This window comes from Podarcis raffonei, chromosome 6 (assembly GCF_027172205.1).
Source record: "Podarcis raffonei isolate rPodRaf1 chromosome 6, rPodRaf1.pri, whole genome shotgun sequence".
Lineage (NCBI taxonomy): Eukaryota > Metazoa > Chordata > Lepidosauria > Squamata > Lacertidae > Podarcis > Podarcis raffonei.
Genome location: NC_070607.1, coordinates 98,871,554 through 98,899,392, shown reverse-complemented (window position 1 = coordinate 98,899,392; position 27,839 = coordinate 98,871,554). Strand labels below are relative to the sequence as shown.

Below are 27,839 nucleotides of genomic sequence, written 5' to 3'. Positions count from 1 at the left end.
GATAAGATTCTGGCCTCATTTATTCCGAAGGGAAGAAGAGCTCAGAATCGCACTCAAGCCAGCCTCACAGTCAGACTGCTGCATGAATCAAGACAGTCAAGTTTCACGCAGGCAAAATGAGGGCTGGGTTACTCGCGGCACCAATCCAGTTTTGTCATATATACTGGGCTATTTTCTAAATAGCTGGTGTAGCAGCAGCGCTTAATCCTAGCTCTGACCCCAGCTAATTCTACATTTCCAGGTTTTGCTGTTCTTTATTGCGTTAAAACAACAACAACCACACATGATATTAAATACTGAACTTTATTTGTTCCCTTCAGTTTCAGCATAACAGTGTCAACAGTTAAAATAAGGGGGTTAAGTTCCAGGTGAAATATTTACTTCATTTTAAGCAGTCTATGGGTTCTACTGGCTATTTATGAACTCTGTAGATAGAGGCCTTCTTGGACATCACACCTGCAAAAGATAATGCACACAAGTGACAGGTGAATAGGAAATTTTTAGTGAATCATTGCCTCAGACACATTAAGGCTGGGATTTCCGGGCCAATGCCTCCTTAGTTCCATAATCTCATCCCCAATTTTTGCAGAACTGGAAGGGGCACAAAGGGTGATCTAGTCCAACCCCTTGCAACACCTGTGAAACAGCTTGTGAGCCAAGTGCTTGGCCCTCTTTCCATTATGGCATTTCATATTTTTTTAAAAAAATATATGGGTAAAACATTCTTTTCAATGCTGCTTCACTTTACTGCAAACTTTTTCTTAACACGGAGTTCATAACTGTATAAGTAGAAAACGTCTTGAAAATTATGACCACCTATTTTGTCCTGGTTACACATATTTAGAAATGGCTCTACAAGACTGCAGCATCTTCTGATTCATCAAATGCCTTTTTTGGAGTCGAAGAAAATAAAAAAAAATCCTTCCAGTAGCACCTTACAGACCAGCTAAGTTTGTTATTGGTATGAGCTTTTGTGTGCATGCACACTTCTTCAGATACACTTCGCATGCACACTTATTCAGATAGTGCATGCACATGAAAGCTCATACCAATAACAAACTTAGTTGGTCTCTAAGGTGCTACTGGAAGGATTTTTTTAATTTTTTTATTTTGATTCGACTACAGCAGACCAACACGGCTACCTACCTGTAACTTTTTTTGGAGTGTGTGAGTAATCAGAAAAGGACAGTATTGTCAGCTGGCTGAGCACATAGTGCTAAATATGGTCTTGCCACAATTCACCATGGGAAGAACCCAGACTGCTGACCTCAGGTTCAAGACTGATGCAGGAGCCCACAGGTGAAGCTGGTGCTTCAGGACCATGGATAGCTCCAAGCGAGCCACTTGCTCCCAAAAATGATGAGCGCAGATTGAAGTTTTTGAAGCCTCTATCTCCTGACCCCCTATTCTAGACTCCACCCCCTTGCAGAGACTTCTCTAGATTCATACAGGGCCAATACTGCAGGAACGGCAGGTCACTGGGTTTAAGCAGCTTGGAAGTTTCCTAGACCTTCTCACGTATTAAAAAAAGGATATGGACAAGCTGGATGGGGTACAGAGGAGGGCAGCCAAGACAATCAAGGGTCTGGAAACCAAGCCTTAGGAGGAACCGTTGAGGGAGTTGGGAATGTTTAGCTGGGAGAAGAGGAGACTGAGAAGCGATAGGATAGCCATCTTCAAATATCTGAAGTCACCTGGATGAGGAAGCAAGCTTGTTTTCTGATGCTCCAGAAGGGAGCACCTGAACCAATGGATTTGAATGTCAAGAAAGGAGATTCTGACTCAAAATTAGGAATAACCTTTTGATGGCAAGAGCTGCTTGATGATGGAAAAGACCACCTTGGAAGGTGCTGGACTCTCCTTCAATGATGGTTTTAAAACAGAGGTTAAATAGCCTCCCCCCCCCCCGTTTGATTTGATTCATTGTGTTTCCTTGCCGCTTTTCATTGAAATGAATCTTAAAGCAGCTTACAAATATTAAATAACAATAATGTAATAAGACATAATGGAAAAAACACCCATGATTTAACTGGGTCACTCGTTTCATGATCATGGAGGACCAGAGGACCCCAGCCGGTGTAGCATTTAGGTGAGCTGCCTTAACAACGAGCATTATGAGTATTTTATGTGTATTTTAGTGAACTGAATAGAAAGATTATGAATCACGGGGGGCATGGAGAGAGTGCATACGAACTTAACAATGCTCAGCTTATTTTTTTAGTTCCCATTTTGTTAATGCTCTTTTATAGATTATAGAGTGGCTGGGGAAACTCAGCCAGATGGGCGGGGTATAAATAAATTAATAATAATAATAATAATAATAATAATAATAATAATAATAATAATAATAATAAATGCCATATCAATTGCTAATCGTGTGATACGCCTTTTGCTGTAATTGTGATGTTTGGCTTATTTTTTTTAGTTGCTGCTGTGTTAATAGTGTTTTATAGATTGCAGTTGTTTCATGCATGATGTTAAATAGCCATTTGTTGGGGATTTTCTTGCTGTGATGCCAGGACTGCAGGGGGTTGGACTAGAGGACCCCTGGGGGCCCCTTCCATATCTGCAGTTCTATGATTCTGTGAATTCTGGCCTCCATAATCTCTTTGGTGCTTTGAAACTGATCACGGTTAAGAGCATTTTGTCTATAGCAGCTGGAATTGTGGGTGTTGAGCAAAGGTTCCTGTTGCAAAGGGATAAAGCTGAGTGACTTCCTCTTGCCAGGCAGGAGGTGGGGGTGGGGTGGGGGGGTCTGACTGCCCTTACCTGGCTCCACACACTTCCAGGAACAGCCACTCAGGCAGCACTTCATGGTCCCACTGCAGCTGCTATCGCTCTTGCATTCATGGGTGAGCATTGTCTTCCCACACTTGTATGCCGACTCCCTGCAATGGCCGGGTTTTGCTGTGCAAACAGAAAGACACCCGAGAATGGAGAGGTTTGAGTCCCCTGGTCAAAAGCTCTGGGCTCCACTGTCTCCCCTCTGCCTCGGATGCTGGGATGGGAGCCTCTGGAGTGGGAGAAGCAGAAATTACCCCCCCCCATTTTCTCCCCCAGAAACGGGTGGCGCTGTGGGTTAAACCACAGAGCCTAGGATTGGCCGACCAGAAGATCGGCGGTTCAAATCCCCGCGACGGGGTGAGCTCCCGTTGCTCGGTCCCAGCTCCTGCCCACCTAGCAGTTCGAAAGCACGTCAAAGTGCAAGTAGATCAATAGGTACCACTCTGGCGGGAAGGTAAACGGCATTTCCGTGCACTGCCAGAAGCGGCTTAGTGCTGCTGGCCACATGACCCAGAAGCTGGACGCAGGCTCCCTTGGCCAGTAAAGCGAGATGAGCGCCACAACCCCAGAGTCGGTCACGACTGGACCTAATGGTCAGGGGTCCCTTTAACTTTACCTTTTATGTTCTGCCCCAATGCCTTCCTCAGCACAGCTGATTGGGCTGGGGCTGTTGGGAATTGTATATACTTATATTCAGGTCATTTATGAACCGCTACGTATTTCTTTCTTTCTTTCTTTTCATTGTTCGTGCTCAATGTTTTGTATTTTTATCCTACCTGTTTCTCCAAGGAGATCCAAGTGGCATTTTTTTAAAAAAATATTTTCAATGCAAAATTACAGCAAAAATTACAAACATTGAATCCAAAATAAAACAGTACTAACAAGCAAAAAGAAAAAAACAAAAGAAAAAAGAACAACCCCCCCCAAAAAACACAAAAAACAAAAACACACATCTACAAATAAAACAATATCATCATTCTAATCTAGTCATTAGATACAAATACACATGTTGACCTCCTTCTTTTGTTCTAAGACCTTGAAATTTTTACTCTTTCTAAGCTGTTGTGTCTAATGTAGATTACTTCTATCTTTATACTTTTCACACCATTTTTCTCTTTCTTTAACCCTGCAAAGCATCATTCTAATGAATGAACTGCTACGTATTTCAAGGAAAATCTCCTAAGCGTTTACAACATCCTAAAAAATATTATAGATAGAAGTCCAATACAACAAGTACAGTTTTTTAAAATAAATAAATAAATCACATTTTAGAGCAGCATAGATAACAGGCAAGAGATTGTTAATCATTAACATGAACTGAAACAACTAGGATGCAGGGACTAGAATGAGTATTAGGAGATCAAAAATTGAGAAATACAGGGAAGAAAAACAATCCCATCCTCCACTTAAATGCCTTTATAGGTGGAAGAAGCACTCTCACTTCTGATGTTTTAAGGATCTCAAAAATCTGCATTTTTGAAGAGCGGGGCACTTCTCAAAACCTGATTTTCCAAAAACTGGACCTACAAATCATTTCTTGCCAGGATTATCTGGTGTAGGGAGACCTTGTTGGTCTATTGCTTAATGGTTTTCTGCAAGTGGATGGTTTTATATTTCACTGATCTTTATATGAAGAATGCATGAAGTTTCACTATTCACTTTTTTTGGGGGGGGCAGCAGGTGAAGGTCCTTCAGCAAGGTTGTGCCTTTCTAAACACCCCCCCCCCAGAGACGTGAGCTACCTGAGCAACCAGCTATGGCCCCTTATTGGTCAGAAAAGGTTGCAGTCCATCATGTCTAGCAGGTGCCACGTTGGCAAAGGCTCTCCTCTCCTCTCGTCCTCCTTACCTGCTGATATTGGTGACTCTGTTGGCTTCTCTGTTTTCCTCAGAAGAGGTGTCAGAGTTGGAGCCCCTGGGGAAAAGCACCATGAAAGAAACAAGAAGCTGTAGATGGACACCTTAACACTTGATATTTCATTGGTTCTTGGAATTTGGGCAATTTTCTGGGTGTGCAAGACTGCCTCTCGCTAGCAAGAAATACGAACAATAGAAGAATGGCAGATGAAGATGTTGTTGTTTTTGGAGCTGGCTGACCTGACTGGAAGAATCCATGACCAGAAAGAAGAGGAGACACAAGAGGATTGGAAGAAATTTAAAGAATATTTAGCAAAATATTGTAATATAAGATAAATAGAAAATTCTTGGAAGTAACAAATAGGCTTCGGGGTAGAATAAGAATATGTGGTAGTAAATATTAATGATTGGAATAGTAATAAAAGAGAAGAGGTTAAGGAGTTAATATTATTAGAAATATGAAATTGGAGAACTGTTATACAGGTGATATAATGAAATTCAGATAGAGGGGATTTGAGGAAGTCAGTTACCAATGTTAAGAGATTTAGGTATTTGAAGTAATAATTTTATTTTGTGTTTATTGTCTTTGTTGTGTGCTTTGTCATGTTTTTTGTCATGTGTGAAAAATCTGGAAAATCAATAAAAAATTTGAAGGGAAAAAAAAAGACTGCCTCTCTCTAAAGAGTCTCCAATGGCAGAGTTTCTGACAGAAGAGGGAAGGGTTTCAGAGGGAAATGATAAAAGCTGGCATGGTGTAATGGTCAGAGAGTCAAATTAGGACCTGGGAGAGACCAGGGTTCAAATCTCCCCCTCAGCCATGAAGCTCCCTGGGTGACCGTCTCTCAGCCTTGCCTACCTCCCAAGGTTGCTGTGGGGTTTCACTGAGGAAGCAAGGAAGCATGTACCGTATTTTTTGCACCATAACACTCACTTTTTTCCTCCAAGAAAGTAAGGGGAAATGTCTGTGCGTGTTATGGAGTGAATGCCTACGGATGGCGGGAGGATCTGCTGCAGTCGTGAGCAGAGGATCCATGGTTCCCCTTCCTTCCCTCCTCCGTGGCTCGCTTTGAAACAGCAAAGCGGGAGAAGAGCCGCTGAGTGGGGAGGAGAGAGGGACAGAGAGCCTGCTTGCTTTAAAGGAGCAAAGCGGGAGAGGAGAGGAGCCTTCTCCTCTTATACCCCTCTTCTTCATTATTAGCAGCATCCTTCTCCACACACCCCCACGCGTGTCCCTTGTCCCTTGAGTGCTTTTCCTTCCCTCCCCACTTAAAACGTAGTTACAAAGCACGGATCCACATGGATCCTCAGGATTTTTGCACTGGGTCACCCCAAATTCACCATCAGATCACATAGCATGTCCATGGCTACAGCTTGCACCAAAAAAATCACGCACCCACTGTTGCCTGGGGCCACAGTGGTGCAAAAACGTGGTTACAAAGCATGGATTCAGATGGATCCTCAGGATTTTTGCATTGGGCTACCCCAAACTCACCGTCAGATCACATGTCTGTGGCCACAGCATGAACCACAAAAATCATACACCCGCTGTTTCGTTAGAATATTTTTTTTCTTGTTTTCTTCCTCTAAAAACTATGTGCGTGTTATGGTCAGGTGCGTGTTATAGAGCGAAAAATACGGTACGTTACCTTGGAGGAAAACGTGGGGAATAAAGGTGAAAATAAAATGGGACCCTTGATATCCTGGGGGCAAAGGGGTCCTTTTATAAGTCCACCGGGGGGGGAGAGAAAAGGAGCAGCCCCCTCCCCTCTTCCTTCTGTTCCTTCTCTCTACCAACCTGTGGCTCCAAGTTCTGTCTGGGCTTCAGCGCTGAATGTTGGTGGTTCCATAGCTGGACTATCTAAGAGAAGAACATTATCAAAGGTTTGGCATTAATGTTGCCTGGAGGCAGCGATGGGCCAGAGGAGAGCGAACAAATGGCAGCTTAATCCAGACCAGATAAAGGTGCCCCTCATAACATGGATCCAGCCTGTTTTGGATGGGGTATGACACCCATTCAGCAGTCCAGTTTACAGTCTAGGGGTGTTCCTGGACTTAACCTCATTCATTCATTCATTCATTCATTCCCTATACCACCCTTCACCAGCAGTTCACAGGGTGGTTCATAGAATCATAGAATCCTAGAGTTGGAAGAGACCACAAGGGCCATCGAGTCCAACCCCCTGCCAAGCAGGAAACACCATCAGAGCACTCCTGACATATGGTTGTCAAGCCTCTGCTTAAAGACCTCCAAAGAAGGAGACTCCACCACACGCCTTGGCAGCAAATTCCACTGTCGAACAGCTCTTACTGTCAGGAAGTTCTTCCTAATGTTTAGGTGGAATCTTCTTTCTTGTAATATATAATATATATATATATATATATATTATATATATATAATATTATATATATATATATTATATATATAATATATATATATATTATAAATAAATATATATCATAATATATATATAAAAAAAAATACATACAGTGGTACCTCAGGTTACATATGCTTCAGGTTACAGACTCTGCTAACCCAGAAATAGTACCTCAGGTTAAGAACTTTGCTTCAGGATGAGAACAGAAATCGTGCTCCGGCGGTGCGGCGGCAGTGGGAGGCCCCATTAGCTAAAGTGGTGCTTCAGGTTGAGAACAGTTTCAGGTTAGAAAGGACCTCCAGAATGAATTAAGTACTTAACCTGAGGTACCAATGTACCATAATAGCAAACGAAAACAAGAACCCCTCCATACACCATTTAAAAGGCCATAGATTGATTAATCAGCCCAAGTTCTTGTTATAGAGAAACCCCTGGGGTATAATAATAATAATAATAATAATAATAATAATAATAATAATAATAGTAATTTTTATTTATACCCTGCCCTCCCCGTCCAAAGCCAGGCTCAGGGCGGCTAACACCGGTAAAATGACAATGAAACTTAATGGGGGGGGACCAATTTAAAATACAGGTTAAAATGCAATTTAAAAAGCAGCCTCATTTTAAAAGTAGCCCATAAATCAAAACCGTAAGGGGAATAATTAGTGGAGGTGCCACCCCCCACCCCCAAATGGGCAAAGGAACCTCCAGTCTCCAGCCCTGACTCCAGGATGTGCCCAGTTCATGTGCCACTCCCCCGAGCATCCCCTCCCCTCCCCAGCCAATCCTCAGCCTCACCTGGGGGAGCCTCACCTGTGACAGCCAGGCAGACCCACCCGCAACTCAGCCAGCAGCACTTCTCGCTGGGCCCGGAGCAATCGTTGTCTCTGACGCAGAAGGTCAAGGTGGAGCAGTCTGGCTCCTGGCTCTTTGCAGCTTGGAGGGGGCAGGTCCCAGGGCGCACTAAGGGGGGGGGAATCAAAAGGGAGGAGGGAGAAACTGGGGTCAGAGGGGGTGGCTGCAGTGGGCAGCCCCAGGACTCTCTTTCTCCTTCCCCCTACTTTTCTTGGCACGAACGGTGGATTTACTTCCAGAATTTGAATCTATACATATAAATTAGCATATGCAAGTTGTGTGCAAATTTGGGCCATAGCTGTCAAGTGTCCCTTATTTGGCAGGGCAGTCCCTTATCCCAGCGCCATGTCCCGCTGCTGTCCCTTATTGATGAGGCTTCATTTGGCTGCTGGCTGGGCTTTCTGCCTTCGGCTCAGAGGGGCTCAGAAGTTGAACATAGCTGTACCCGGAAAATCCCTTATTTTGGCTGCTGAGATTTGAACTTTGTCCAAAAAAAGCTCCAGATTTTCACTTATTGAAATATGGCAACCCTATTTGAAGATTGCTCTCATATCTCCTCTCTCTCCTCTCCAGGCCCTTTGTCATCTTGACCCTGTCCTCTGCGCACGCAAGGAAAATATCTTTTTAAAAGCAGATTAACAGTATAGATTCAGCGGATGTAACCTTTGGTGAAAATGTAATCATACTTGGTGACACAGTAATCGTATAGCAATCTGAATGCAGTACTTTATGGAAACGACCTTTCTGAGTCAAGAGTCAGGAGAGGAACAAAATATAGACTAAAGCAGATCCCAGGGTTAAATGTGGCAGAGTTTGTTTAAGCTTTGAGAAGGATGCAGCCCTGTGGATCACCCAGTCTCTTTCCGCTCAGCTCCCGATTAACTTCTGTCTCCAAACTTGCTGGCCTCCCAGTTTATGTTTGTGTGCAGACTCAGCTGTGGCCACCAAGAGCTCTCCTAGCCAGGCCTAGGAACTGGAAGGGAGGGGAAGAGACAGGATCGGTTTGTGTGGCCCCCAGAGCCTGGGGAGAAGCAGGGCAGCCTTACCTTCTTCCGCCTCCTTGCAGACATTGGTGCAGCTGACGGAGCAGCATTTCTTGGTGCCCTCGCAGTCAAAGTCATGGCTGCAGTTCTTCAGGGATGGTTCCGGGCAAGGCCCCATGGAGCCCCTGAGCTGCAAAGGACACGCTCCGGGCTTCACTGCAACACACAAAGCCCATGGACCTCTGAGGCACAAAGGCAACGCAGGTGAGGATCCCACCAGAGCAGGCTGGAGAGGGGTCAGGGGATGAATGAAGCAGGAAAGCTTTCCAGCGTCCATCTGGCTAGGCAGTGCAATTCCCAGAGAGAAGGAGTTGGGAGATGGTGACCAGGAGATAATCTAGGAAGCTACCATTGGCTCATCTCGCTCAGTAATGTCAGGTCCGTCTTCACCCACAAGGGGTGTGGGGCACCTGGGTGCCAAATTTTGGGGAGTGCCAGGCGCCTGCTGCTGAAGCCACCTAAGCTCTTAACTATCTACCTGTTATGAAATAATAAATAATTTTGATGAAGCTAGAAAAACAAAATACGTATATACCTAGGTATTACCGAAATGTATACCTACTGTTTCACTAAAGAACTTTTGACTTTGTGCGCTCATTTACCAAAGACGTGCCGTGCCAGCAGTGGCGCTTGTCATTCTCAACTGCGCTGTGCACGCGAAATTAACTCTTGCATCAAAATATTATGTTACGAATCGTAATGAGCTGCTATGCAGCAGAGGGGTCAGTGGCACCTTTGACACGACTGATGTTTCTCCTAAGTAGGTGCCCAAACAATACTTATAAGTTTAAGTGTGGTGGTGCTGTATACTTAAGTATACGTGTATTGTAAATAAATGGGCAAATAAAAAAGTTTGTTTCTTTTTCCTCCCTTCTTTCGTAAACAAGAGATAAGGTGTAAGCGTGGTGTCTGACATAATCATAATAAAAGTTAATTTGGGGGCTAAACTAAATTTGGGAGAGCTGGGCAGATCTTTGTACCCCGGAGGTGCATATGCTAAAGACGGCCCTGAATAATGTCCACACTGACAGGCTACAACTCTCTGGGGTTAAGGCAGGGAGTCTCTCCCAGACCTACCTGAAGATCCAGATGGGGATTGATACTAGTCAACCTCCTTGCAATGCAGGAAAAACAGGTGGAGAATTTTGTGGATAGTTTTTGGGCAATGACTGCTCCTTAAATAAAGTGGAGGTTGGGGTTTGCATGCCACACTAAGCTATGGTTAATGTTAATTGTGGTTTGTAAACCAACTACAAGCCTCTAGCCATAGTTAATAAACCTCAAGTAAGCTCCTGAGCTGCATTCACACACAGCACTAAGCCGCAGCTTACTGAACCATAGCTTAGCAACCCATGGTTTCATGTTATGTGTGAACCAGGCTACTGTGGAAGATCCTGAACTAATGGACCAATGGTCTGACATTGGATAAGGCAACTTCCCATGTTTCTATGTAAAATACCATTAAGAACATCAGAAGAACATCTGCTGGATGAGGCCAATGGCCCATCAAGTCCAGCATCCTGTTCTCACAGTGGCTAATCAGACGCCCCAATGGAAATCTTGCAAGCAGTAGTTCGGCACATAGCCTCCAGACTTGATTATTGTTAACTCGCTCTATGTGGGGCTGCCCTTGAGACTGACCCAGAAACTTCAGCGGGTGCAGAATGCCGCGGCGAGACTCCTTACGGGGTCCTCCCCACGGGATCACATTCACCCAGTGCTATACCACCGGTGGAGTACAGGATCGGGTTTAAGGTGCAGGTTTTAACCTTTAAAGCCCTATATGGCCTAGGACCCTCGTACCTACGGGTTATGTATACCCTCTCCTGGTATGTCCCACGGAGGACCCTAGGATCTTCAAACAAAAACATCTTGGAGATCCTGGGCCACAGGGAGGTTAGGCTGGCCTCAGCCAGAGCCAGGGCTTTTTCAGCTGTGGCCCCGATCTGGTGGAACGCTCTGTCACAAGAGACCAGGGCCCTGCGGGACTTGACATCTTTCCGCAGGGCCTGCAAGACAGAGCTGTTCCACCAGGGCACAGTCTGACCCCCTCCTTTGGTAATCCCCACAGAACTCTAGCCCAATGGTTGTCATTAATCTGATTGGAATTAATTTTATAATGAAATGATTTTATAATGTTTTATCATTTTACTGTTGTTAGCTGCTCTGAGCCTGGCTTTGGCTGGCGAGGGCGGGATATATATAAAATATTATTATTACTGTTATAGCCCTTTCCCCCTCCTGCAGTTTCCAGCAACTGGGATTCAGAAGCGTTGCTGCCTCCATTCGTGGAGTAATCATTGGCAGCCTCCTCCTCCTCCATGAATTCATCTGATCTTCTTTCAAAGCCTGCTATAAACCACATTAGCGCACCACAGCCGCCTCTGTTCTCATGTGTCCTCTGAAAGCCACACTCCTCATGCGCATGATGCAGAATGAAGCATGTTTCTGCAGCATCCCTAATACCTGAAGGAGCGTCTCCACCCCCATTGTTCTGCCCGGACACTGAGGTCCAGCTCCGAGGGCCTTCTGCAAGAAGCCAAGTTACAGGGAACCAGGCAGAGGGCCTTCTCAGTGGTGGCGCCTGCCCTGTGGAACGCCCTCCCACCAGATGTCAAAGAGATAAACAACTACCTGACATTTAGAAAACATCTGAAGGCAGCCCTGTTCAGGGAAGTTTTTAATGTGTGACATTTTTATGTATTTTTAATCTTTGTTGGAAGCCGCCCAGAGTGGCTGGGGAAACCCAGCCAGATGGGCGGGGTACAAATAGTAAATTATTATTATTATATTATTATACCTGACCCGTAACCCCCTCCAAGAGGCAACTTACCCAGGAGAGGCACCAAACAGACGCGGGCACAGCCATTCCAGCAACACTTCCTTGCTCCGGGGCACTCACTGTCAGCCCTACACCCCTGCCAGCACCACCGTGGGGTATTTGGGGGCACGACAGGACAGGCTCCAGGCCGCTCTGCCTCTGACAGGAGAGGGAAGCAGAGGGGGAGAGTTTAGGAATTCCATTTGTTTCCACGATTAAAACTTGTTCATTGGTTTCCCCGTAAATGCCCACTTTGCCATTCTCAGTGTTCGACCGCTTTGGACACCAGAACCGGCACTGTTAGTGGTGCTGCACAAAACCCGTTCTGCATTTCTAAGACATTGATGTTCCAGCACCTGCACTTTGGGCTCAGAAAGAGGGAGGGACCTTGTTGCCATAGCTACATGCCTGGGTGAGGATTGGCTGAGCAGTGTAAGGAGCTGACTGAGGAAGAGGAGGAGGAGAAGGAGAAAGTGGCAGAGATGACTCTCTGAGTCTAAGGGCTCCTCCTGTTGCAGGAATTTATGTATACGTTGGGGGGGGGTTGCCCCTCCAGCAGATATCATGCACATGCAGCCCACTACCAAAATCAGCACAATCACTTTTGTGACTTTGTCCCCACAAAACACTTCATCACAGTTTCTTCCTATCTATTCAAAGGGCCTCTGCTGCATGTTACCAAATGTAAGAATTCACTGATCAATGGATCTCTGTACTGGCTCACTGGGAAAACTTCAGAAATTCATATAGACACTTGAGCTCAGCTACTCAGACGCCCCTCTGCCTGAGGGATAATCCCTGGCATCCTGATACCTGAGTGCCAGACAGGTAGTCATTCCAGAAATAACAAACCCAGATGAAGACAAAAGGGTGGGATGAACTGGGCTGGGAAACAGGGAAATGTAACTATCTCTTTTGTTACACTTGATGGGTGTTTGGTGGAGGGCAAGGGGAACCATGGGGCAGGGTCCAGGATGCTCAGATTACTGGCACTAGACCTCGCCTTTCATGATGTAACCGTGATGTATTAGTGATGTAGTTTGTGGGATGTAACATGGGGATTCGCAGCTAATAAAAGTTTGGGTTCTCTTTTGTTCGGGGCTTCCATCTCCTTCCACCTTGTGGCAGGTGGGAGTCCTGTCGCGACAGTCTTCAATAAAGACCAAGCCTACTGGCTGCTGTTTTGCTCTGGGATTCCTGGCTGGTGTCCTCGTTTTTTGTCCAAGGGAGCCCTCAGATTTCTCCGTTAACACTCCACACTTGAGCATGGCGATCTGGAGAAAACTCCTTGTCCCCTGGGGAAAACCACTCTTTAATGCTCAACGGGAGCAAGCAGGAATTTCCCCCTGGTGGCCACGCTTTCTAGGCAAGGCAGGAGTGAATTGCGAATGAGCCCCTACAGAGGAACTCTAAGGGGTGTGGGGAACAGGAAAGGGTGAGTGGCTCTGAGATTTTGAGGAGGGTTTGGGGTTTTTGGGGGAAATGATTGAGTTTTCAGGGGAGGGCTGTGCCCTTGTAGCCCCAGTCCACCCAGTGTAACTCCCTCCAGAGTCACTCACCTGCAGGTGGGGGGGTCAGGATGGAGCCCTCGCCCGACTGGCCAGGTGCGTAAACGGCGGCTGAGGTGGGTCCCACGAGTGTTGGCGCCACTGTGTTTGTTTTGGTTGCAGCTGGGGGAAATGGTGGAGAATCAAGTGCAGGACCAACTAGAACAGGGATGTCCAACCGGGCGATCACAATCTACTGGTCGATTGCAGGGCCTTCCTGGTCGATCATGTGATCCTTTAAAGCCCTTTGTGGCTTAGGGCCCTCGTATTTATGGGGCCGCCTCTCCTGGTCTGCCCCACAGAGGACCTTAAGGTCCATGAATATGTTTAGAGGTCCCAGGCCCTAAGGAAGTCAGAGTATCCTCCCCCAGGGCCAGGGCCTTTTCAGTGATGGCTCCGACTGCACTGGTGGACTGCTCTGACCCATGAGACCAGGGCCCTGCAGGATTTAACCTCCTTCCGTTGGGCCTCTAAGACAGAGCTATTCCGCCTGGCCTTTAATTTGAATTCAGCCTGGTCTTTTATTTCCCTTCTCTTCCTTCCCCCTCCCCTTTTATGAAGATCACCCACTCTGAGACCCCACAGCTAATTCTCCCCTGGCCTCCTCGCTGGCCCAAGTAGGACCAATTCAGCCAGCTAGCCCTGGGGATTACCTAATTGATTTTTGATTTTCATTGTTATTCATGTTTTTATACTGTATTTTATGCTGCTTTTATAATTGTTTGAAAGTGTTTTAAATTTGTTGTTAGCTGACCTGAGCCTGGTTTTTGAACTGGGAAGGGTGGGGTATAAATAAAAAAATATTATTATTATTCATTATAATAAAAAAAAGAAAAAGAAAGGAAAAAAGAAAGCATTCTTGTTTAGACCAGCCAGCACAGACGCATTGGGTGCTGCTGGTGCACATTTAATCTGTATTTAGTTGATTGCATAACTTATTTTTTGAATGTTTTCAAGAGTGGCTTTCAATGACCATTTTATCGTTCCATTCTCTTTGTGAACCGCTTTGAGGGCTGTTTCTGGGTTTCTTCAACCATGAAACGGTGCATAGATTTCAAGACCCAACTGGCACAAAATGCTCCGCATCCCCCTCCCCCCCCCCTCCAAGGGCTGAGAAAGAGGGAGGGACCTTGTTGCCATAGCTGCATGCCTGGGTGAGGATTGGCTGAGCAGTGCAAGGAGTTGACTGAGGAGGAGGAGAAGGGGAGACTGGCAGAGATGCCCCTCTATTGGCTCCTCCACACTTCACTGGTGCCTCACCCAGAGAGCATGGCAGTCTGGAGAAAACTCCTTGTCCCCTGGGGAAAACCACTCTTTAGTGCTCAACGGGAGCAAGCAGGAATTTCCCCCTGGTGGCCATGCTTTCTAGGCAAGGCACGAGTGAATTGCGAATGAGCCCCTACAGAGGAACTCTAAGGGGTGTGGGGAGCAGGAAAGGTGTGTGGCTCTGAGATTTTGAGGAGGGTTTTTTTGGGGGGAGGGGAAAGATTCTTGAGTTTTCAGGGGAGGGCTGTGCCCTCGTAGCCCCAGTACACCCAGAGGAACTCCCTCCAGAGTCACTCACCTGCAGGTGGGGGGGTCAGGATGGGGCCCTTGCCCGGCTGGCCAGGTGCATAAACGGTGGCTGAGGTGGGTCCCACGAGTGTCGGCGCCGCTGTGTTTCTTTTGGTTGCAGCTGGGGGGAAATGGGGCAGAATCAAGAGCAGGAGAAGCGCTTCCCATTAAGACCAACTAGAACAGGGATGTTCAACCGGGTGATCCCAATCTACCGGTCGATCGTGGGGCCTTCCTGGTTGATTGCGTGATCCTGATCGATTGCCGCCACCCCCCCAAAAAAAGTTCAACAACTTTGTTGAAGTCTCCCGAGAAGAAGCAGAACAACTGTGGGGGTTCCTCCCAACCAAAAACTCAACAAGCTCAATAGCTTTGGTCAATCCAGATCACTGGCAGTGTTTTCATAGTGGGAGTAGATCACAGTCTCTTGGGAGCTGGACATCCCTGAACTAGAACAATAGAACTAGTTACAGGTAGGTAGCCGTGTTGGTCTGCCATAGTCGAAAAAAATAAAAAAATAAAAATTCCTTCCAGTAGCACCTTAGAGACCAACTAAGTTTGTTATGTGCCTGTTGTCTTTGTCCATGGAGTTTTCTTGGCAGGGATACTGGAGTGCCTTGCCGGTTCCTGCTAGACAGCATATTAAAAAGCAGAGACATCACCATGCCGACAAAGGCCCGTATAGTTAAAGCTCTGGTTTTCCCAGTAGTGATGTATGGAAATGAGAGCTGGACCACAAAGAAGCCTGATCGCCAAAGAATTGATGCTTTTGAATTATGGTGCTGGAGGAGACTCTTGAGAGTCCCATGGACTGCAAGAAGACCAAACCTCTCCATTCTGAAGGAAACCAGCCCTGAGTGCTCACTGGAAGGACAGGTCCAGAAGCTGAGGTTCCAAGACTTGGGCCACCTCATGAGCAGAGAAGACTCCCTGGAAAAGACCCTGATGTTGGGAAAGATGGAGGGCACAAGGAGAAGGGGAAGACGGAGGACAAGATGGTGGGACAGTGTTCTCGAAGCTACCAGCATGAGTTTGACCAAACTGCGGGAGGCAGTGGAAGACAGGAGGGCCTGGCGTGCTCTGGTCCAGGGGGTCACCAAGAGGCGGACACGACTAAATGACTAAACAGCAACAAGTTTGTTATTGGTATGAGTTTTCGTGTGCATGCAGGTATCTGAAGAAGTGTGCATGCACACGAAAGCTCATACCAATAACAAACTTAGTTGGTATCTAAGGTGCTACTGGAAGGAATTTATTTTATTTTGTTAGAACAATAGAGTCACTGAATTGTAGAGCTGCAAGGAACCCCAAGCATCATTCAGCCCAACCCTTGCAATGCAGAGGTTTATATTGTGTGTGTGTGTGTGTCACCTGACAGACTCCAGCCTTCCTGCAGTGGCTTGAGAAAGAAGTTGACCTTTCAGGAGTGCCACCAGGGGAAGACAAGGTACCTGGGAGAAGCCCTGAACACTTGAAGCCACAGTCCGTAGTGATGCACTTCTCGCCTGCTGGGCAGTCAAAGTGATCCCTGCAGAAATCGATGCAGCTCTTTGGAGTGGTTTCGGCTGGTGCCTCTGAACACGGAGCGGGATTTTCTGGAGGGGGGAAGAGGGTTGTTCACAGTCACAATCTTGCTCACTGCCTCCTGCAGCAAGGAGTTCCACAAGTTAACCCTGCGCTGCATGAAGAGAATCCTGTCTTTTATCTGCCCAGAACCTCCCCAAAAGCAGCTTCTTGGGATGCCCACAAGTTTTAATGTCATTCGTTTATTTTATTTTTTATTTTTTAATCTGTGTATCGGGGCAGTTCACAAAGTAAAAATACACATAAGTAGTTAGAACAAAGACAACGAAACAATAGCACCCCACCTAAAAAGACAGTGCTTTTTTCCGCTTAAAAATGCTTAGGGGTTACTCTCATTTTGACTCAAGAAAACCACAGTTTTATAGTTCAAATCGGGAAAAATACTGTAAATGGACAAAAGTACAAAGATTCACAAAATGTTTGGGGTATGTGTCCCCCCAGAAAAAAACACACTTGAAAGGCTGTAGAATATTAATCAGCCAAAGGCCTGGTTGTAAAGGAACATATTTTAATTATGGATGTTGATGTTTTAATGACTGTATACTGGGTTTCTTTGCTTGGAAACTGCACGATAAATAATAATAGGAGTTGGTTTAGCCTTTTAAATAAAAACGAAGAGAAGCATTAAAATTGTTTGAATAAGGCACAAGAGAGAAAGGGTCTGGCAACCCTTTAAATTGCACAAATAAATCACTGTACCAAAAATACATTTGATTTGTCCTACGTGCCACATTTACTGTGTGATTAAAGAGACACACGTGCACAGATGACCTGCCAGGGACTGTTTTTCTTTCAGGTCACACAAGCCCACGTATTTAAAACTTTTCCAATGATGTCTTTGGGTTTTTGTTTTCTCTGCTGCTTTTATTTCGCTGTGTTTTATGTCATTGCGAACTGCCCTGGATAACAAGGGCAGCAGATAAATATTTCCTAAGTAAACATGATGGCAGAAAGTGAGGAGGAATTAAAAAACCTCTTTATGAGGGTGAAAGAGGAGAGTGCAAAATATGGTCTGAAGCTCAACATCAAAGAAACTAAGATCATGGCCACTGGTCCCATCACCTCCTGGCACTGCGGGAAGACCTGGGTGCATTTCTTCCAAATCCTTCATATTTTAACCCTATGCTTAAAGACACCCCTGACCAGGAACAAACCTCTCCCATTCTCCAGGCTCCCTGGCTCACAGCCTCTCTGAACTCAGTCCTATTCCTGGGAGACAGTTGGGAAAGGCAGAGGTTTGTGGTGTGAAGAGGCCTTAACTGGCTGCGGAGGATTTTCTCAGAGCCTTGGGAAACTGGCTCCTGGCCACCTTCTCTCAGACCCAGCAGCGAGTTCGGCAAACAAAACCTGCTGGTGCATTTCATTGAGCAAATAAGGTTAGCAGGAGGGTCACTGGCACAAAACTCCCTCCCCCTTCTGCTCTCTCCTACAACTGTTTTCCAGGTATCGCTGCACCTCCTTCATCCCTGCCTTGTCATGTGACACAGATCACTGTAAGTATCGGTGGGTCCATTTAGTTTAGCATTGCCTGCACTGACTGGCAGCTGCTCTCCAGGATTCCAGGCAGGGATTTCTCCCAGCCCTGCCTGGAGATGCTGCCAGTGGGGATTGAACCTTGCATGCAAACTGGGCGCAATTTGGAGAGTCTGTGAGTTTCCCTCTTTTCTCTTATGGTACGATGTGGCTGGGCTTGCTTGCTTGAGCCACCTGTAACTATTTGCACTGTAAGCAGCTGTCTGCTAAGGTCTGGGTGGCCTGGCTTGATCTGTGAGTGGCCGGCTGGCTAGCAAGTTTGGTGTCGTGGAGAAGAACCAGACGGGATGGCCATGCCTGCGTTTGCAACCTTTGGCTGGATGCGCCTGAGAGTTTAGAATCACAGAAGGATAGAATTGTAGAGTTTGAAGGGACCGCGAGGGTCATCTAGTCCAACCCCCTGTGACACAGGAAAGTGAAGCACCCGGAAACTCCCCACCCCCATGCTTTGCGCCCCAGAGATGCTCATGAGACGGCTCTGGTACCTGCAGAGAGGTTCAGGCATTGAAGGCCACAGCCAGCGAAGCAGCACTTCTGGTCCTCAGGGCAGTCTCTGTCATCTTCGCATTGGTTCCGGCAGGGGGTGCCATTTGGCCATGCCATCCTCCGTGGGCAGATGCCAGGCCTAACTGGGGCAGAAAGAAGCACAACGCCATTTAGTCGAAGCCTTTGTTCTCCTGCTCCAAGGTTGCTGCCCAAGAGCCTTTCAGTGTGACATGTATTGCAGCATCTACACTTTGGGTTAGACCCAGAATGCAGATTTCTCAGAGACCGGGGGGTGCGCATACCTCCCCCTCCTCAGAAGTGACATTCCTGTCCTCTGATGTTAATTATGCAAGTTTATTGATTTGGAGTGTTTATTTTGCTCCCCGATTTCGGGACCGCCAGGCCTCTTCCTGCCTCTGCCCATCAACGCTGCCATTAATCTTCTGTCCCAGTGACCTGTTTCAGTCTGTTCCTTAGACATGAACACCATGATTTAGAAGAGGCAACACAGAGGGCACCTACCGTTTTCGCAGGCAGCGAGTGCCAGAATGTTGTCATTGTTGCCACCTGGAAAGCTCAACCCCTCGCAAGCGGAGAAGGAACGTTATGTGCCCATTACGGAGGTCAAAGCGGTTGGCAGGATACTTAGATTGCGGGGGAAGGCAATTCTTGGACTGAACTGACTCTGAGCTCTGGAGGGCTTTATCTACTCAAAGGGAAGCCTTTGAATTTGGCCAGGTAACAAATTGGCAGCCAGGGCAGATCTTTGAAGAGGGAGGATTTCTTCACTCAGCACATCTGGGCATTAAGCCATGTGCAAAAAATAATGTCTGGTATCAGCAGTGCTCTCCCCCCCCCCTCTAGAAAAATAGGTGCTGGCCATGAAGTTGTTGCAGTAAATGCCACACTATTTAACGACAACAAAAAGAGGTGCCAGACTACATACCCTTGAGTGCCCCCTGAAAAAAAGCACTGGGTATAAGCAACCTCACAATGCCTGCCTGAAATCATGGAGAGCTGCTGCCAGTCTGTGTAAGCAGTGCTAAGCTAGGAGGCCCAAGGGATAATAAGGCAGCTGCTTGTGTTCCTAGGAGCAGCTCTCAATTGCCTTCATTTGCTTCATGAATTTGTCTGATCCTCTTTTGTTGTTGTTGTTTAGTCATTTAGTCGTGTCCGCCTCTTCGTGACCCCATGGACCAGAGCATGCCAGGCACTCTTGTCTTCCACTGCCTCCCGCAGTTTGGTCAAACTCATGTTGGTCTCTTCGTGAACACTGTCTCACCATCTCGTCCTCTGTCTTCCCCTTCTCCTTGTGCCCTCCTTGTGACTCTCAAGAGTCTCCTCCAGCACCAGAATTCAAAAGCATCAGTTCTTCGGCGATCAGCCTTCTTTATGGTTCAGCTCTCACTTCAATGATCCTCTTTTAAAGCCATCTAAATGAATGGCCATCATTGTACCAGGTGGGAGCAAATTCCATAGTTTAGCTGCATGCAGAGTGAAGGATTCCTTCCTTTAGTGACTGGTCTGAATCTCCCATTTTCTGCTTCGTCTTATGCATGTGGCATAAGGTCTATTTTACCCTGGGTCCAGTTCTGGGCGACAGAGGATGAGAACGACAGAGGATGAGAAGGTTGGACAGTGTTCTCGAAGCTACCAACATGAGGGAGGCAGTGGAAGACAAGAGTGCCTGGCATACTCTGGTCCAGGGGGTCACGAAGAGTCGGACACGACTAATCGACTAAACAACAAAGCCTGGAAAAGAGGAGTCTGAGAGGAGATATGATAATCATCTTCAAATATCTCATGGGCTGTCACTTGGAAGAGAGAACAGGCTTGTTCTCTCCTGCTCTGGAGGGTAGGACTCAACCAGTGGATTCATATTACAAGAAAGGAGATTATGACTAAACATTAGGAAGAACATTTGGACAGTAAGAGTTGTTTGACAGTGGAAGGCACTTCCCTCGAAGGGTGTGCCTCTCCTTGGAGAGCTTGGAAGGCCACCTGTCAGGGCTTCTTTAGCTATGATTCCTGCCTTCTAGTGGGTTGGACTTGGGGATTCTTTCTGAATCAACAGTTCTGTGATTCTATGGTTATGAAGAAAGGCGAGAGAGCTGCTCCACTTCCCAGTGGGGATGAATTGCTGTGGATCACGTGGCCACCCACTGCCCTCAGGGGGTGGGGGACTTAGTCCCCTATTGCCTGGGGGGATCCCGGCCATGTCAGAGCCCGGCCAGCCAATCCTCTGGCCAGGGGCGTGGCCGGGTCCGTTTAGGCAGAGGCGTGAGCTGGAGGGCTTCCTCTTTGGCTCGCTTCCTCAATCACCCGCCCTCCCTCCCTAATTTGCAGGTTTTAGGCACTGGCCTTGCTGTGGACCTTGGTTGGTCACCATTGAGGGGCCTGGTAGGATTTTTTCCACTTGGCAAATTGGGTTTGGCCATTTGGTTTTCGCCTACCTCATAGGGTTGTGGTTAGGCATTGTTTGACCTTGTGATGGGGGAAGAGAGGTGTGGCCATCACTTGCCCCTCCAAGCTTATGGGTATTCCATTAAAGGAATCCGGGGGTGTTGATCTTGTCTGAAGCCCGGTCAGGGGCTAGTGCCATGACATGACCCCAATGGAACACCAGGGGGAGCTTGAATTGGTCTGCATCGACAGGGCTCCCCTTCCAGTGGTTTACCCTTACCAGACTTCCTGCGCATCGGGCAGGAGTCAGATATAGTCAGGTCCAATCAATGCCTAAGCCAATACTGCTCACATTCTGTAATCAATTAAGTTGTGGCCAAATTTGCCCAATAACATTAACCTAATATCCGTATCTTGTGTTAGTTATTTTCCCAGCGAGGGGTGGCTACGGGGTCTTGACACGCAACGTCTCTCTCCCAAGCAGAGATCCACCAGCTCAAAGACCCCCTCTTACCTGGGGCAGCTGCCACACAGCGCATGTGGCAATCGTCAGGGCAGCACTTCTCCCCGGGGCCACACCAGGTGTCATCCAGACAGCTCACATGGCAGGCCTCCTTCAGTCCAGAGCAGAGCTTTGGACAGTAGCCTGGGCTCACTGGGGAAGAAGAAGGATAGGGGGTGAGGAGCAAAATCTGCCAGTGTGATATCTCATATTTCCAAACTCAAGTACAGTTCCCCATATTGCCATGGATTTTCTCCATGAAAATTCACCATATGAAGAGCTCTGCTGGATCAGACCAGTGGCCTATCTAGTCCTGCCTCCAGTTCTCCCAGTGGACAGCCAGATGCCTCAACAGGAAACCCACAAGCAGGATCTGAGCGCCAGAGCACTTTCCCCTTCTGTGGTTTCCAGAAACTGGTATCCGGAAACATTTACTGTGTCTGACATGGAGGCAGAGTATAACCGTCATGGCTTGTCACCATTTTCTCCATGAAAATATACATGCTTGTCTATGCAGTTTGGCTGAATATACAAATTTTGCAAGGAATTTGCATGTTTGCATGTTAGTTTCACTTATGCACACACTCCCCTGTTATTTACAGTCTTGTACACATTTCTCATCTTTTTTTTAAAAAAGTATTATTTTTTTATTTATGCTTTTCAGTTATATACATTTCAATAGTTTTGCAATCATTCTCACATTTCAGAACTTGACTTCCTTCCTCCGCTTTTTGCGGTTCCTTAAATTAATTTTTTTTACATTTCCTGAATATTCTAACTTATTAACTTATTCTTTCATCAGATTTCTCACGTGGGAAACTGCTGGAGAAGTGAAAAATTTGAAGGATCCCTGCATTTTTGGAAGGAGCAAATCGGGCAGGTTTGTCTTGAAGTGTGACCTGAACGGAATTTCACCCCATTGACGAAGACTTCAGTGAGGCGAGGTTCCTCCAGAAATGTTCTTGAGATGAGGCCAAGCCAGGTGGGAGCAGGTCAGGCACTGAGTCAGCAGAGAGTGAGGTGGTCTTGTGGGTCTGTCTCAGCCAGGAGGAGACGGACCAGAAGGGATGCTGTGTTCCCACAGCAGAAACCCCTTTGGCCGGGGAGCCTGTCCCTCAGAGCGGCCTCAGGGCTTGTGCTGGTGACTCAGTGCTGAGGGAGGATTCATCCTGACCTCCTCCTCCCAACTCCAGCTTGATAGATAAAAAGTTATGGTTGATTTACCTGCAGGAGTCATGTTCTGGACTGGATTCAGGAAGATCGGACGATTCAGAAGAGGTCAAAGAAAGACCACAATGCATAGATAAACTATGGAACTCCCTGCCACAGGAGGCAGTGATGACCACCAGATTACAGGGCTTTAAAAGAGAATTGGACAGATTCATGGAGGAGGAAAGGACTATGGAGGGCTCCTGGGCAGGATGGCTCTGCTCTGCCTCAACAGATGGAGGCAGCAGTGCTTCTGAATCTCAGTTGCTGGAAACCACAGGAAAGGGGTGGTTCTTGTGCTCAGATCCTGCTAGTGGCTTTTTCCACTCCCAGAGGGGAGGGTTTGTGATCGGGAGCAGCTTCCCTGTGGGGCAGGGAGGCGTGCTTGGCTCCCTGCTCCTGATTGCTTCTGCTGCCGTGGCCAAGCCTCCCAGCCAACCAATAGGGCCGGCTGGTGCAGTGGCGTAGCGTGGGGGGTGCCAGGGGTGCCGGCCGCACCGGGCGCAACATCTGGGGGGGGCGCGAGTCCAGAGGGAAGGGACAAGTTCCTTCCTCCGCCGGGCTCCCCGCTGCCACCGCCAGCCTTGCGCCCTAGTGCGCGCGCCCCCCCGCCGCCGCTGCGGCTGTGCTCCACTCACTGCTCGCAGGAGGAGCAGCCGCTGCAGCAGCGCCGACGCCGCCACCGACGCCTGGCCGGGCACCGGCAGCCTCCGCACCCGGACGCCGACGCCATCCCCTCGGCCCAGCCACAGGTGGCGGCTGCTTCTGCCGACTGGGAGGGAGGAGAGCTCCGAGGGGCCTCGACACGCCCTGCGCTCCCCAAAACCCTCCGAGAGGAAGCCGGCGGGCGGCCGAGCGTCTCCCGGCGGAAGGGGGCGCCGCTGGCTCCGGCTCTCAGCGCAAGTCTCAGGGGGGGGGGGAGGACGGAGCGCGGCTGGAAGCCCCCGGACCCGGCCGGGAGGAGGAGAGGCGCTCGCCAAGCCCGGATCTGGAGCGCCTTGGAGCGCGGGCTCCACCTACAGCCCAAGGAGAGGAGGGGGCGGGGAGGCGCCCGAGGGGAGGGGGCTTCGGCTGCCTCGGCCTGCGGGGGCTCCGCAAATAATAAATTTAATAAATTCCTGCTGAGCCTTTGGGGGGGGGGTCCTTGGCTCCTTCGCTCGCCCCCAGCCCCAGTGGCGTAGCGTGGGGGGTGCAGGGGGGGCCGGCCGCACCGGCCGCAACATCTGGGGGGGGGGCGCTCGCACTCGAGTGCTAAAATCCACGCGTTAGGGGGCGCAAATTACTTGCCTTGCCCCGGGTGCTGACAACCCACGCTACGCCACTGGGCTGGTGGGCGGGGCTGGCCGCATTTAAACAGCCGCAGCCGTGCTCAGCTCCCAGTCTGTTCCTGTTTTCTTTGGATCTCCCACCCTCCCTCCCTCTTAGGTCAGCTTCTTTTTGCGTATTGACCTTGCTATGGACTTCGGTTGGTTGCCCAAGGGGCCTGGTAGGACTTTTTTTATCCATTTGGCAAATTGGCACCAGCCTCTTGGTTTTTTCGCCTACCTCGTAGCAATTCATCACAACTTCTGGTATCGGTGGTTAGGCATTGGAATAGGTGTGCTGTGTTGGAGGGTTGGGTATGCACCATCATCTACCCCCCCCCTTTTAGGTATTCTGTTAAAGGAATCTGGCGGTCGTGGATCCTGTCTGATGCCCTGCTGGTGGCTAGGGCCATGGCACGACCCCCGGTGACGTCAGGGGGAGCTTCCAGTTGTATTTGCATCAACAAGCTCCTCCCATTGGTTGTTAACCCTGATATGATTCCCGGTGGGGTGGAGTCTTGTATTGCTGTTTCATCCAGTGCCTAAGCCAATACTACTCACATGCTGTAACCAATAAAAGTTGTGGCCTAATTTCGCCCATTAACCTAAAATGATGTGTCTGTGTGTCTTATTATGCGAGTGGCGGGTCCTCGACTCACAAGAGACATCTGCTAGACTATTGTGAGAAGAGGATGCTGGCCTGGATGGGGCCCCTTTGGCCTGATCCAGCTGCTACTGCAGGTCTTTGCTGAGGTTATTCCTGGAGCTGATTCTTTCACCCTGGTTTGATAGTCATCTTGCCAAGAAACCAAGCTAAATGAAAATTATGGCCCCCTTCCCACTGACATTTTTTCTCTAAAATTTATGTTCAACAGAAATAATGGTGCCTGTCTGCCGGCTTTGATGTATGTGATTTTTGCATTGCAGAGGGTTGCATTAGATGAACCTTAGAGTCCCTTCCATCTCTGCAAATCTATGATTCTATGAAGGTTTGCTGCTGGAAAGGCAGAATCAGGAGGGATGTTTCAATATCTCTTTCCTGTTCACGGAATATAAGCATTTTATCTCTGAGCCACTTTTTGTTAGCATTTCAGAACTGACTCTTCTCCCTCAAGACATAAGAGTGTTTTTGAATATTCATGGCAGAAAGTTGGCTGAGCCAACGGCCAGGGCTGAGGGGAGGCTTGAGAAGACAAGAGGAGTCCTGGTGAATCAGGGCAATAACCCATCTAGTCAGAGAAGCATAGAAGCATAGAATGGTAGAGTTGGAAGGGGAGCCGAGGGTCATCTAGTCCAACCTCCTGCAATGCAGGAATCTCAGCTAAAACATCCATGACAGAGGGCCACAGGCCCAGACAGGGGGGGGGGCATATAGGCCACTTGGCCTGAGCCTCAGATTCCAAAGGGGGCCTCGGTCAGCATATTCACAAAACGAATTAAGTCTTTCTTTCGATCAACAATGGCTCTAGAACGCCTAAATGGTTTAGCAATGATAAACATAAACCACAATAAGGCGAAGTTGCTTGATTTTTCCTACGTAATTCAAGAATTTGCAGAAAAGAAAGCTAGGAAAGCATTTTTAAATGTAATTACTTAAAATAATCATTTTCCCTATGTATTTTTAAAAAGCACTATTGTATATCTGTATTTTCCATTTTGTCTTTATATGCAGATGCAGTTCAAGCCTTGAAATAAAATTATTTGTCAGCATAACTTTTGTGAAAATTATTTATATACTTACTTATTTATAAGACTTCAGTTATCCCCAGGGTAAAAAAAAGGGGGGGCAGATTATCTACCTGGCCTGGGTCTCTGCCTGGCTCTGCAAGGCCCTGGATGGCCATCCAACCTCTGCTTAAATACCTCCAGTGCTGGAGAGTCCACAAGCTCCAGAGGGAGACCAGCATCCTGTTCTCACAGTGGCCCACAAGACACCCACTATGGGAAACCTGCAAGCAGGACCTGAGGGCAAGAGCGACTCTCCCCTTCTGTATCGTCCAGCAGCTGGTGTTCAGAAGCAAAGCCATCCTGGTTACTAGCCACTGGTATTCATCTCCTCCATGAACTTCCCTAATTCTCTTTTCAGGGCATCCAGACTGGTGGACATCACCTGCCTCTTGTGGGAGTGAGTTCCATAGTTTAACTCTGTGCTTGTGGAAAGTCAAACCATTTGGCCTCCCCTAAGCAGATGGTTCTCACCATTGCTGCTCCCATCCTCTGTCTGCCCCACTTACCCATTGCAGGATGCGCACAGATCCTCAGAGTCCCCATGTTGCAGCACTTCTCACTGCCGGGACAGGAAGCGTCGGAGAGGCAGAAGACCTCGGAGGGCTGGGCATCCTGATTCCTCCCTGGTGGGCACAGTCCAGCTTTCTCCAGGGCAGAGGCAGGAGTTGAGGGCAGCGGGCTTCCCTTTTCAGCGCCTGCTGTGGAAAAGAAGAGACCATTCGGGCAGCAGAGCCTCTCAGAGAAAAGTCACAGCCCTGCCTCCTCTTGGCCAGCCGGCCTTTCCTGTGAATTCCTCTGCTCCAGAGGGTGTTTCTCTGGAGAGGAAGGTCTTCCAGAAAGGCTGCCAGTGGGTGCTGCTGATCCCTCAGCGGCAGAGCAGCTGCCTTGCAAGCAGAAGGTCCCAATCCCCAAAGACATCTGCAGGCAGGGCTGGCAGAGAGTCCTGCCTGAAGCTCTGGAGAGCCATTGCTGCCAGTCAGTGTAAGGCAACACTGGACTAGGTGGACCAACAGTCTGATTCAGGAGAAGACAGCCTCCTAGGGGGAGCCAGTACAGTGTAGCGGTTAGGGTGTCAGAGTAGGACCTGGGAGAGGCCAGGGTTCAAATCCACACCTGGCTATGAAGCTCACTGGGTTTGACCGTGGGGGGGGGGGCAGATGGTGCCTCTTAGCCTAGCCTACCTCACAGGAGTGGGGATTAAATGAGGAGGGGGGGGAGCACGTACGCCACCTTGAGCTCCTTGGAGAGAAAAAGGTGAGAAATAAATGCATTAGTAAAATAAAAAATCAATAGTCCCTGAGCTTCAAATGCCTTCATAGCAGCTTCTGGAGACGGGATGAGAGGAACTCCCTGCTTGTGCATGAGAAGAGTTAGATCTCTTTCTTGCGAGTTGTACAAGATTATGATTCTAGCTGGAATGGCAGTTATTGCTCTGGGATGGAAAGAAAAGGCCAAATGGAATATGGGAAAATGGAATGATTATGTTTTTGAATACGTACAGTCAGAAATATTTGCACAGATAGTGGCAGAGGATAGATGGGTAAATAAATGCCAAAGAATCACAAATAAATGGGCATTTTACAGGAACTGGATAGAAAGGGGGGGAGCCTAAGACACAAGCTCGAATGAACAGACTGTGTACATGGATAAAGATATGAAGAAGATAAGAAGAAGGAAGGCCTGACGGGGGAGGGTTGGAGGGGGGGAAAATAATAATAATAAGAATAAAAAGGTAAACCGGATGGTATTTTGAATTGATTTTGTTATGTAAGCCTTTCTTCAGAAACCATATCTATTAATGTTATGTAGTTATGCATTGTAGTATGAATGAATGTTGTTTTGTATTCTTTGTTTTATAGATTATATATAATAATGTTATGTTTCTAAGCAAATTTAACAAAATTAGAAAAAAAGAGATCTCTTTCTTGCAAACCCAAACACCCAAACACACACACACACACATGTTTCTCTTTGGCTCAGCTTGCACACCCTTCTCCACTAACCTCCCAGCCCTGGCTTGGCCACTGAGACGATCAGCCCCGCGAGAAGGCAGAGGGATGGGAGCTGCATGGCGCTGCATGGAAGCGGCTGGCTTGCCCAGGGTTGCACCGCCTTGGGCTATATATATACATTGGCCTGGCGGACCTCCCTCCCTCGCCGCCTTCCCAGGGGAACAGGGGGCGCTTGCACAGGAGTTTCCCATCTGAGCCGGCGGTGGGTCCCTGCCAGCATGAAAGCAGCCTCTGCCCTCCTTC

General features: G+C 47.9%; 1 protein-coding gene across 2 annotated transcripts; it reads right to left on the bottom strand.

Moving 5' to 3' along the window:
- Positions 1-289: 289 nt before the first annotated feature.
- LOC128416695 (uncharacterized) lies at positions 290-27,839 on the bottom strand. 2 transcript variants are annotated; one of them, XM_053394749.1, is made up of 14 exons: positions 27,588-27,839; positions 26,091-26,282; positions 21,356-21,496; positions 18,438-18,581; positions 16,287-16,430; positions 14,846-14,956; positions 13,294-13,404; positions 11,747-11,893; positions 8,917-9,069; positions 7,829-7,978; positions 6,436-6,498; positions 4,633-4,698; positions 2,770-2,907; positions 290-456 (listed from the first exon to the last, which is right to left on the bottom strand). In XM_053394749.1, the coding sequence occupies exons 1-14, from the start codon at positions 27,652-27,654 to the stop codon at positions 413-415; spliced, it is 1,671 nt and encodes a 556-aa protein (XP_053250724.1). In that variant the 5' UTR covers positions 27,655-27,839; the 3' UTR covers positions 290-412. The 2 variants fall into 2 exon arrangements, with proteins under 2 accessions (XP_053250724.1, XP_053250725.1); XM_053394750.1 differs by lacking the exon at positions 13,294-13,404.